Source organism: Galeopterus variegatus, unplaced genomic scaffold, assembly GCF_000696425.1.
Source record: "Galeopterus variegatus unplaced genomic scaffold, G_variegatus-3.0.2 Scaffold156, whole genome shotgun sequence".
Taxonomy (NCBI): domain Eukaryota; kingdom Metazoa; phylum Chordata; class Mammalia; order Dermoptera; family Cynocephalidae; genus Galeopterus; species Galeopterus variegatus.
This window is the reverse complement of record NW_007726267.1, coordinates 864,877-877,547: the sequence shown is the minus strand read 5'-3', so window position 1 is coordinate 877,547 and position 12,671 is coordinate 864,877. Positions and strand designations below refer to the sequence as shown.

The window sequence follows — 12,671 nt, the reverse complement described above, 5'->3', positions numbered from 1 at the left end:
CGCTCCCCCTCTCCCTCTCTCTCTCTCTCCCCCTCACTCCCCCTCTCCCCCCTCCCATCTAGATTGTTCCTCCCTGAGAGCAGAATCTTGTCTGCTTGTTCTGTACTAGTACTAGGCCGTAGCACAGTGTCTGGCACATAATAGGTGCTCAGTAAACACTTGTGAAGTGAGTAAATGCATTTTAACTGCACAGAGGTTTGTGCCTCTTCCACTCAGGGCTTTTACCCCTTGGGGTAGCCAGCCATTAGAGATCATAGTCATATATTTGCTCCTTGTCCACAGTAAGTGAACGAGTGGACTGAGTACGAGTTGGGCATGCAGAGGTGTGCGGTGTATGTAGAGAGGTAGCTGAGAGAAATTGGTTGGCAGGAAGCACACCATGTCAGCAGCAGCTTATATTTATTATGTACCTGCAGGGCTGGAGAGCCGCCCAGTCAGCTTGTTGCAACACATTGGACACTGGTGTAATTCAGAGTGTCGGACTGGTACAATTCAGCCCAACAAGCACTTAACTGAGCATTTTCAATGTTCAGGGCTGGGCAAAGGCAGTAGTGGTTAAGACCACAGACTCGGGGGTCAGATGTCGTGGGCTCTGATCCATCTCCGTCATCTACCAGCTGGGTAATTTGGGGCAAGTTGCTTAACCTCTCTGAGCCTCAGTTTTTCATTAGTAAAATGAGGATAATAGAACCGTCCTGTAGTCACTCTGAAGATGAAAGGAGGTGATATAGATGAAGTGCTTATTAGCAAAGGGTCTGTCTCTTAGCACGTGCTCAACAAATGTATTATCATTCTTATCCTCAAGGATCACATTCTCTGGTGAATACTCCTAGAGGCATGCATGATACAGTGGGAAAGGGCTTGGTCTCTGGAGTCAAACAAGCTGGGTTCAAATTCTGGTTCTACCATTGTTACCTTGCATGGATTAATTGACCTCTCTGAGCCTTAATTTTCTTATCTGTAAAATAGAGATAACAGTAGTCAAGCTAGGATCATGAGGATCAAATGAATCAATATATTTAAAACTCCAAGCATATGCAACTTCATAGTCAGCATTTCTAAGTTTTAACTTATATTGCCATAATTTATGAGGCAGAGGGGAGTTATTGAAGGTTTAGCCAGGGAGTGCTGTAATACAAACTAAAATGTTCTAAAGAATTAGAGAAGCGAAGCTTTACACATTTGTACAGCATGTTTCAGGACCCATGAATACTATGTGGGATGTACTATGAGCATTTTAGGAGTGTGGAAGGAGGAGGCAGCAGGTAGAAGGGATTCCGTGATGACAGTTATGAAGTGGGCGGGCTTCAGCTGAGCTGTCAAGTGTAGGGACAGGAAACGGAAGACAACAGAAAGAAGGAGGGCATCGGATGCTGCCTTCCTCCTCCATTAGTGAGCATGTGCATTTTAGTTCTTATCACCACCTTTATCACAGAGGCATTTTGGCAGAAAAGTCATAGCTCTTAACTTTCTGGAAACCAGTTAAAATACAGGTTCCTGGGCCCCACTCCCAGGGATTCTGCTTTAATCGATTTACCGTGGAGCCCAGGAATCTGCAGTTTTAATAAGTATCCAGGTGATTCTGGTGCACATGGTTTGATACTGTGCTTTAATAAACCCTGACTTGAAGACTTCAGTGAGTCCGCAGTCTGACCCAAAGGCTGCTTTGTCCCCTGTTGTCCCCTGTGACGTGCTTCTTGGTCTCCAATGTGAAGGGCCTCCCTTGTCCCCTCTGATTCTTCCCTTAGTCTGCAGATTCCACTTCTAATGTTGTAGATGTTACTGCCTCAGTACCTGCACTGTGTTTGAACAGCTGGCCAGGAAGAGAGAAATGTCTAAAGAAGGTGGACTTGGAGCATCTGGTGGAGTGTCAACTCCACTAGGAGCTCTGCTGTAGAGTGGGAGGGGGATTTTTTGTTTTTATTTTGTTTGGTTGGTTTACTCTTTCCAGGTCTCTTATTTTGGGGAACAGTTTTAATTTGTTTATTTTGGTTCTAAGCATTGAGGTTTCCTTAAAGCTTAGGTGGTAAGCTTGCTGTGGTTTTTACTCAGGAGGATTTTTTTGTTTATTTTTTATTAGATATTCTTTGTTACAAATCATACTTATTCTTTATGCTCTTTATCCAATCTCTCCCTACCCCCTCCCCTCCTACCCCCTCCCCTCCCCAATAACCATAGGTTCATTCTTTCCATGTGATAGATTAACTGTTCCTCTGTTGGTTTGTTGCCTAGATATGCTTTGTGGAGAGAGAGGACCTCTTCTTTCTTTCTTTCTTTTTCTTTTTGTCTCTGCTGGTGCCTCTCCTTGTGTCAGTGCAGTTGAGAATCTGGTGTGCCATCTGCACGGTGGCTGTGACTGCTGCTGTAGAGACTAGCGCTTTTGTGATAGCCATAGCGATTGCGGTGGCTATGGAGGGCTACCCATGTGAAAACGGTGTTTTTGGTGTGCTCTTTACCTGGGTTGCAGCTGGGTTTGGCTTCCCCTGGTTCCACACCTCAGGGCCCCAGCAGGGCCCTGGAGCAGTGGCGGCATTACGCCCACTTACTCAGGTTTTACAAGGAGGGAGTCTTGCTGACCAGTCCAAGTGACTGGTCAAGTGATGCAGGATCCCCTGCTGACTAACCTGGAGTGAGCATTTACTGTGTGCTTGATTCTGTGTGGAGTGCTTTATCTGTGTTGGCTCCTTTAATCTTCACAAGAACCCATTGAAGGGGAGATCGTTTTGTCCCCACTTTATAGGTATAGAAACTAAAGTGATCTTGGTAGCTTCAGCCAGATAGATGGGCAGAGGACCGGGGCATTTGGGTGTTCTTCAGGGACAGCTGGGAGAGCTTTGGCAATTGGAGAGGTTAGGTTGCTTTTTTAAGTTGTGCATGTTCTTCCATGGCCCTTCTCTTCCAGACTCTTCTTTGTGTGGTGATGGAGTTTGGATGTGTTGTCCCTGCCAAAACTCATGTGGAAATTTGATCTCCAATGTGGCAGTGTTGGAAACTGATTGAGTCGCCTAGTGATATGGAATTGCATAAGCATATTGGAGACCAACTAACAGATGTATGACCTTGTCTTTTCCTAAGGAAGCATTCGAGGTCTAGACAAGTTGGACATTGACCTTCTACAAGCCTGTCCTTTTGCTACCTCCCCATTTGCTTCCTTTGGTTTCTGTTCTTGCTTCTTTCCCTAAAAATTGAAACTAGAAGTATATGGTAGTGTCGGGATGGAAATGCTTTTCTAAAACAAGCTCAGGAAGTCGCTTAATTAGCCCAGGAAGGGAATAGGGGAAAATTCATTCTCTCCAAACAACCTCGAAGAATTGGAGTTTTCCTAACATTGAGAGTAAATGCCCTGCCTTGCCCTGGAGTGATCTGTCTTGAATTAACAAGCATGAACACCCCCCACCTTTTAGTCCCATGGTTCCTTCTCCCTTCCTTCCTGCTATTGGTTGGCAGGAAGCTTTGCAGACTCAGCTGGATTTTATATAATCTTTATAATATCCCAATGGTTTCCACGGAGATGGATTGTGATGTCACAGAAATGGATATATATTCTTCGGATATTGAAAAATCAAAGGGCCAGAAATTTTGAAAGTTGCAATAGAGGAAGAAGACAGGGTGCCATGGGCCTTGATCATGCCCCCCCTTCCTCCTCCTCTTACTCTACCCCTCTCCTCCTCCCCTCTAACTTCTCTGCAACAACATTTTAGAATGTAAATAATAATAATAAATAAATTTAAGAAAAAAAGAGGACAGTTTTCAGACTTGTGTATAGGAGAGAGGAATATTCTAGAGAATAGGAAAGAAAACTAAGGGTGTGGTGGAACAGAGAGGGCTATTCAAAGGCTGTAAAATGAAAGGAAAAAACGGAATTTGCAAGGAAATTAGAAGCAGTGGGTAAGGATTTGAGGGAAAGTCAAATGCATAATTAAAACTAGTTCTCAGCAGTGCTCTGTGGGTACTGCAGTTGGTACGTCATTGATACTGGGTAGGTAGATGGGTACATGGGTGGATGGATGGATGGATACGTATATGGATGGAGCACCACAACTGTTGACCTCTAGCCTAAAAGGTAGAAACGTGTCACTTCTTTATAGTTTAAACCAAGAACTTTAGAAAGTCCACGAAACCCCTAAAATTGTATGCAAAATTTTGAATGTGTGTACCTGTTTCCCTTTTTGTTTTGAAAAAAGTTCAGAACAGCCTTCTTGAGAAGGCTTATATCCCTCAAAAGGTTAAGAAGCTCTGGTTTCTAAAGTCCTAGAATTAGGTAACTTAGCAAGTGATTACACTTATTCTCCAAACTTCCTTCACACACACCACACAACCACACACCCACCTCCTGCCCTTTCTGTAACATCATCTCTTCTTGCTCTCCCCCTTCTTGTACAGTTCATCCATCTCAGGAGCCTGGCTGGTTGGAGGGGACTCTGAACGGAAAGACTGGCCTCATCCCCGAAAACTACGTGGAGTTCCTCTAACCATGGGCCCCAGCAGAACTGCTGAGCTCTGCATGGTATCCATGACAACTGCTGATTCCAGTGTTGTAGGCCATTTCCCTTTGCCACTGAGAAATGTAGGGTGACTGACTCTGTTGCTACTTGTCAACACAAATGTTTCTGTGAACTCTTATGTCCCCCATCTCCATGATCATCTCAGCTGACGTGTGGCGACACTGCAAGAAACAGAAATCAATCAGCAGAGGAGGCTATTTGACTTTGATACCCGAAAAAAAGGCTTGCAAAGCCGTTTTCTCAGAGTGCCCTAAATAGGGAGCACTCGTTTTGTTTCAACGGTCATCCAAAGCCCCAAACTTCTAAAAGAGAGAGTAAGATGCAAGTAGTCCCCAAGAGCACACAGCATAGCTAAATCTGTCAGGGCTGGGTGGAGAAATTGGCACCGAGATCCAGGCTCAGTTCATTGCTTTTGTTTACAGTAGACACCCTCTCTACCCCACCTGTAAGTACTTGAGACCCACAGTGCTGCGGGCAGCTGGGTCTGTTTGCATGCAGCATGGAGAGGGATTACAGCACTGTTTGCAGAAGATCCAATCGCTCACCATCTCTAAAGGAGCCGTTGGCCCATCATCAGCAAAATTCAGCCCAGTTCTCTCGTGGAAGGGAACACACACCCCCCACATTCCCCTCTCCTGAGCTAGGATCTTCTCTGCCACCAAAGGCTGCCATCACCTAGTAACCATGGCAACCCAACCTAGTCTAAAACCAAACCAAAAAAATAACACTCTCTCTTTGCATGACACACACACACCCCACACACCCCCGCCCCCCACTACCACCACCACCTTTTTGGTAATTTTTTGAATGGTTTTCCAACAACCTGAACAGGATCAAGGAATTAGTCTACATGGGGCACACAGGACAACAGCTGGGAACTGTTCCCTGTCTGGTGAATTTCAGCAACATCAGGATATATTTGGAGCAAACTCTAGTAACCTCTTGAGATTAAACAACATTCGGGCTTAATATTTCTGTTTTTCCATGCAAGTGGTGTTTGCTTTCTAGAGGCCAAGATGCTGCCTCCCAGTGGGTGACACCATCCCTTTGATTAGTTCCCTCATGTTCCATTCACTCATCCCCACTCGTGCCCTGTCCCACCTCCAGCCCATCACCGATCAGCCCCCTTGCAGTGCTTTGAGCTGCTGAGCACTGGTGCCCTATGGTTTTCAGGGATGATTCCCAGGCTAACCCTATGGCCTATAGTTTAAAAGGACATCTATGTTCACTGCCACTCAGAAAAAGGGAATTGTTTCTCAGGCTTTTGAGGCATGAAACTAATATCATAGACCCTTGTGATTCAGGAAGAAACAAAAAGTTTGGGGCATGAAGGGTGGGATGGGTACCTTCCGATAAAGGGAATTTCCTGGTCAAAGGGAGCTGGGTCTTGTGGAAGACTGCCTTGAACGGGGAAGTTCCTCCTGGACATTTCAAATTCACTTGGCCTCCAAAGAATAGAGTTACAAGTATCTTCCACATGTGAATGTCCTTGCAAGAGTGACTCTGGGCAGACAGACCACAAACTGAGACCGTCAAGCTCCCCAGGAGCCCCGTGGATGGCAACATTTCTCTAGAGAGTGTTTCCTGTTTCTGGAATTCCTCATTAAGGAACTTTAAAGAAGAAAAGAAAAACTTGAATTGTGTTTAATTACTGTATCTTTTACTTTTTTTTTTTTTTTAAGATAAACTTGTAAATAGAGTGATTGGAAATATTGTATGGCAAAGTTTTATATTTGATAATGTTTAAGCTAGTTGCTTCATGCATTTAGGCTTTGATTGCTGAAGAGGTATGTTTAAGAGGGAGAGAGAGGAGGCAGAGTTGCAGAGCATCAAGGTCATTGTCCCCTCTCTGGCCTGGAGGAAAGAGAAGATGTTCGTATGTGTTGCTCTGTGTTGGTTCCTGTTGGTGGGTGTGACACATCAATGGTGTTCAGTCTTTATCCACATGTGTGTATAAGCATTCCTTGGGCTTTGGATTTGGAGATGGAAAGAAGGTCTTCAGGCAACGAGTTTTTCAGGAATGCCTACTTAGTAGTAAGAGGAAGCTCAGGATTTAAATGGGTGGGACCAGGGATTAGATTTTTTTAGTTTTCCTTCTCAGGAGTATTTCTTGGTACCCCAAGATATCAGGACAAAAGGAGATGGGACAATCACTCTGCTCCTTACTTCCTTCTTTTCTCCACATCTTCTGAGTCTTGATAAATGAGGCCAGGCTACCTTGCAAATGTTGCATGTCTATAAGTTCTACAAAAAACTGGCTTCTTTGGATCTTTAGTCCGTGCTGTGCTGCTGCAGCTTCCCCTTTCTTTTAGCATGTTTATGCTCTTTCACCTCTGGATTCCCCATAACCCCAAATAAGGAAAAAAACTCCAAGAGATATATTTAGATATAATCTACATACAGATTTAAAGATGGCTTTAAAGTTAATAGCGGTTCATCGTGATTCTCTATTCAGTTTATCAGTTCAAGGATCATACAGCTGTTATCCAGGAACTCACCCAGGAGCAAGTGAGACACTACCTTTGAATTAGGGAACAAGAATTAAGAGTGGACAAGACCAAAATAGGACTCAAAACAGTTATCATTGGAACCCCAAGAAAAAAAGGGAATATACTAACAGGCTAGACCTGCTCCCTGTGGATCTGGGAACAAGTTGGGAAATGGCCTGAGGGGCAGGGTGCACTCACGTACCATTGTGTTTTCACATAGACCCCAACATGATGCTTTTAACAAGTTTGACATTTTCAGTTGTCACGTACCCCATCGTAACCTTAACTGGAGCTAATATAGGGGAACAGAAGTCTAAGGTCCTTACTTTGGGAGATTCCTTTCTGAAGCATACTGTAGACACTTGGCCCCAGCTCGATGACTTGGAAGCATGTCCCTCCCTCCTGAGTTGGCCCTGATCTGAAGCCAGAGGGAAATAGAGCTGCTACCAAGGGTATCTTGTAGGTAGAACCCTTCCCAGCTTCCCTGTGGCCGTGCTGGGCTTATGACAGGTGGCTCTGTTTCCCTTTACCCAGCTAGGTGCCCTTCCTCCCCGTTAGATACAGAACTGGAGAAACTTCAGAATATAAGCCAACAAGAAGGAAGGAACTTGAAGACTAAAAGTAGGTTTTACTCTCTCCTCTATTGATGTCCCCCACTCCCCGCAACTCTCTCTGCTTGAATAGGGAACTTTAGGACGGAGGAATGCATGGGATATCAGAGTGGAAGACCATTGACCAGGTCCCTCAGCTTTTCTGGGAGCCTCAAGGTTCCTTTGTAAGGACGTGGGATCAATTAGCCATTGCCTGAATCTTCTGGGGGTATTAAGATCAGTCTCTCCTCCTGCATATTACTCACAGAATTCCATGGCTAAAGAATGCTGTGGCATAAGAAGATAGGTCCAAATCCCTGCCCCAAGGCAAGTAAAATCCTGACTTGCTCAAGACTGATGATGTTCTCTCCTGTTTTTCAAAATAAATATATAGGGATGGATCCTGTTTAGTGAAGCCTTCCTTGGTATCTTAGAATTGGAGCTAGTTTTTAGCTTGGTGTTTTTAGTATTTCTACAGCCAATATGTGTTTTCTTATTTCAGACCAAACTTTTAAAATTCGGGGCAGAGAGGCAAATAGAGAAAATAAGCAGTCAAGTATCAGCAGGCGCACCGGGGTTTGCGATCCCTTTGCCGGTCCCCGGCCCGGTACCGGGGCAACACTAAGGGTTGCAATCCGTTGCCGGACACGGAAAAAAGACAAAAGACAAAAAAAAAAAAAAAAAAAAAAAAAGAATTGGAGCTAGTTTTTAGCTTGGTGTTTTTAGTATTTCTACAGCCAATATGTGTTTTCTTATTTCAGACCAAACTTTTAAAATTCGGGGCAGAGAGGCAAATAGAGAAAATAAGCAGTCAAGTATCAGCAGGCTGGCATAGCAGGACAGAGGCATGCTAGTGACAAGGTCGTTTCAGATACTTGGCCAGGACTCCAGAGTTGTGTGTGCCATGCCTGTAGCTCAAAGGGAATTCCTTCTGTCAACTGAGTGTGTGTCTCCTGAAAATGACAACCCCAGTCACCCTGAAAGCTCCGTCTTGGCTACAGAGGCTCCAAAAGCATGCATGATTCAGGGGCAGGAAGACAGAAGAGGCTAAAAATAACCTGATTACCTATTCATAATTTCCTATTGGCACTTTTTATCCTCTGGCTTCTGCTTCCAAAAGCAAGTCTGGACCACCTAGTTTGATAGATGTGGGACTCCCAGGTAACAGTGGCCACCGTGGCACCCATCATCTCCCCCAATAGTAAATGTTCTATGAGCAACCATATCACCCAAGTAGGTAGCCAGCGCTGAAGAAACCAGACAGCCTCTTAGCTACCTGACTTTAAGAGGAATGTCCTAGGTGTTCTGTCTAGGAAGTTATCTATCATCTCCGGCAAACTTGACAATAATCAGTTACCTCAACAACCCTGCTCCCATATCCTTTCAGAGTCAGCTGGGTGTCCTCTCACACACCCTGTGCTGGTGTTTAAAAATTTTATCTCATCATGCTCTGATGTGTTTGGCAGCCACGCTGATCTGCTGGGTGCTGAACCACCTCTTTGTAATTGTAGCATCAACATGACAACAGCAGCAGTGCAGTGAACCTTGCACGATCCTACAGCATGCCTGAGACAAGACTCCAACAAATAATAATTAGCTTTCTTCCTCTTGCCACCTACAGTACTTGTCTAACTGAAGAGCTTCCCAAAGCAGAGGGAGAAGCCACAGAGAATCCAAATGTCATTCAGAGCCAGCCCTTGCTGAAATGTGGGCTTCTAATGGAAGCCCCTCTAGTCTTGGGAGAAAAAGTATTGGATGTAAAGTAATGCCAGCACCAGAGAGAAAGAGAAGGTTGTACCACACTGAGAAATTTTAGATTTTTTTAAAAATAGGGGTGAATATAGTATTGTTCTTAATGGGAAGAAAACATTATCACAGAAATATTTCACAACTAATATTTTTACAACAGTTTTACAGGACATTACAAAATGAAAATGTCCTTAAAGGTGGAATGCTTTAGAGAGCAAAGACTTAGCACAGTCCTAGACTCATGTAAGAGGAGCAATTGCTATTATGTCAAAATTCACTTTAGTGTAGTCATTGAGAACCAGAGTATTGATAACCAAAATGTCAGAGTTATCTGGAGCAGTCCTGAGGGGTTGAGACATTACACACATTCTACATCAACCATTTCTACAAAGTTGTCCAAATGGACACCTACAAGCAGTTTTCTTGGGTATTCAGATGCCAGGATCAACCTTGTATCTGTGAAGACACATTGGATGATTCTAAAGTATATATTTATTAGTGTGTGTGTGTGTGTGTGTGTGTGTGTACAGCACATATTTACATATGTAAAGATACAGACTCATCTAGAGACCCACATGAGCTGACAGCTGTTGAGCCTTTACAACCTTTAAGATTTGGAGGTTGAGAATCAGAGAACGAGAGGCTGTTGATTGCCTATCAAAAAGATCAAAGATGTAAATTAAGTGCCATTTTAAAACTGTGTTCATATTTATCAAATGGTTACTGTCTGTAGCTATGTTCCTTATTAACTTATTAGAACTCATGTTGAAGAAGATCAAACCCATAAATGCTTAGTAGCTAATGCTAGGCTAAAGTTCAAAAGCACTCAAAAAGACCTTTTGTCCATATTTTGGAAAAAAAATACTTGCATGTTTAATTCATAATTTAGGCTACCTTTGAGTAGACTGTAAAGTGCTGCGTGATATAATGTCAGTGAAGTACTTATATAATGGCACTTTAATGTTTTCTTTTAAAAAACAAATAATGCACTGTTTTAAACTTCAGTATTGAATATTGACTGGTGCATAGAATCCAATTTCGTAATTAAAAAGTAATTTGTGGCTAGAATAGAATTTTTTCCCTATTATTAGAAAAACAGTTTTGTCATGTTCAAGCTTTTTTAAAAAATGTGCTTCTGCGTCATTAAACATATCTCTAAAAAAATACAATTTCTGTTGAGTGGCATCTGAAACTTGGCTTTCTTACGCTTGGTTGGTTTATGGGACAACCTCTATGAAACGAGTGGAAGTATGATTTTTGAAATAAATGACTTCCATTTGGCGGTATGTTTGTTTCTTGAGTTTCTGATAAAGTTTTGACTTGATACATAGTATTTCTTCAAATAAGCATATATAGACCATAATAAAAGGTCAGGAGTCTAGGCTCCTGCAGTTATTGGTGATAACCACAAGCTGATTTCTTTCTCATTTTTTTTGTTGTACATGTTTGTGGGGTCCAGTGTGTTGTTTCAATACATGCATATATTGTACAATGGTTCACTTAGGGTAGAGAGCATATCTGTCCCCTGAACATTTATCTTTTCTTTGTGATTATGGTCAAGATCCTCTTTTCTAGCTATTTAGAAATATACAGTATAGTATTATTACCTCTAGTCAGCCTTGAACACCAGGACTTATTCTTCCTGTCTACCTGTGACTTGTACCCATTAATCCACATTTTCCCTCCCCCACACCCCTTTCCATCCTGGCCTCTGGTAACTATTATTCTACTCTCTACTTCTATGAGAACCATTTGTGTTTTTTTAGAGTCTACATATGAGTGAGATCATGTGGTATTTGTCCTGTGTCTGGCTTACTTAACATGGTGGACTCCAGGTCCATCCATGTTACTGCAAAAGACAGGATTTCTTTTTTATTTTTATTTTTTAATAGCTGAATAGTATTACATTTTGTATATATACCACAGTTTTTTTATCCATTCATCCATTGATGGGCATTTAGGTAGATTCCACTTCTTGACTATTGTGAATAGTGTTGCAGTGAACATGGGAGTGCAGGTGTCTCTTCAATATGTTGATTTCATTTCCTTTGGGTACATACCCAGTAGTGGGATCTCTGGGTCAAAAGGTAGTTCTGTTTTTAGTTTTTTGAGGAACCTCCATACTGTTTTCCCAAATGGTTGTATTTACATTCCCACGAAGAATGTAGGAGGGTTCCCTTTTGCCTGCATCTTTGCCAGCATTTGTTATTTTCTGTCTTTTTGATAATAGCCATTTCATCTGAGATGAGATGATATCTCACTGTGATTTTGATTTGCATGTCCCTGATGATTAGTGATGTTCAGCATTTTCTCATGTGCCTATTGGCCATTTATATGTCTTCTTTTGTCTGTTCATGTCCTTTGCACAGGCCTGATTTCTGATGAATTCTGAGAAGCTTTGCTTTCCCTTTAGGAAGAGGTTGGACTTTAGTACACTTGAGAAGGGACTAATCAGTCATATCAAACAATTAGGCACCAAAGAGTCCACTTAACATTTCTAACTTCATCTTGTAGAATATGTATTGTTTTATTCTTCCTAAATTTAATTTTCTAGTCAACTACTCCTTTCTGAAACTTCATGCACACAGTATGGAATGATCAAAGAGTCAGAACACAAGTAGTCCCACCACACAGTTCTCTAGAACCTGGAACATGCCTGTGAGTCTTCGCTGAGTCTTCTCGTTCATCATATCCCTTCTGGGTATGTTCTGAGTTGCAACATGGGACCCAGGTTTACAATGAGCTCCCAGCTTCTGTTGCAAGCTCAAAGGGCTTGCTAATGTGCTCAGAAGGAGGGGACATGGGGGAGCCAGGACTCTGGGGATTGAGGGTGAGGCTTCTGCCTTCAGATTCTTGCCCTGGGGGAGAAGACCCCCTCATAAGCGGGTGGCTATTCGAATGGGTGGGACACATGTGAGCTGCCTATGTTATCCTCATTTGCCACGTTCAGGCACTGGTTTACCCCTGTGAACAACAGCCTCACATCACCTGCTGTCCTCACCGAGTTCACAGCCTCCTGTGGAAAACTCTCCCAGCACCTGAAGACTCAACATGTGTAGAACCATTCAGTACCTAGGTGAGGCACACATATATATCTGATACCATCGTGGAGAGAACGAAATATGTGGTGTGTGTTTGTGTGTCACCTATGACCTTGGCCTTTCCAACAGGCTTCTCATCACTTCAACCTTCATGTCTTCCTAAAATAAAAGATTTTCACTTTCATTTTGCTTTTAGCAGCCGCTCAAAGCAGAGCTCAAACTCACATCCTGTGGTTTGGTGGTTTTCACTTGTTAGTTCTGGCTGCATGAATAGGCGTAAGAGCAACTTGGTTAGAA

General features: G+C 43.0%; 1 protein-coding gene and 1 long non-coding RNA gene across 2 annotated transcripts in view; both read left to right on the top strand.

The window, feature by feature from the left end:
- LOC103608746 (rho GTPase-activating protein 26-like) overlaps nt 1-5,265 on the top strand; it is a 72,755-nt gene extending 67,490 nt beyond the window's left edge. Inside the window, exon 4 of the mRNA XM_008593148.1 lies at nt 4,384-5,265. Within this exon, the coding sequence (XP_008591370.1) occupies nt 4,384-4,472 (89 nt within the window). The 3' untranslated portion in view covers nt 4,473-5,265. The remainder of the gene's footprint in view (nt 1-4,383) is intronic.
- A 38-nt stretch (nt 5,266-5,303) lies between these two features.
- On the top strand, nt 5,304-10,744 carry LOC103608717. The gene is made up of 2 exons (XR_552084.1): nt 5,304-8,150; nt 8,410-10,744. It is a non-coding gene; the product is annotated as an uncharacterized LOC103608717 (long non-coding RNA).
- Nucleotides 10,745-12,671: the final 1,927 nt, after the last annotated feature.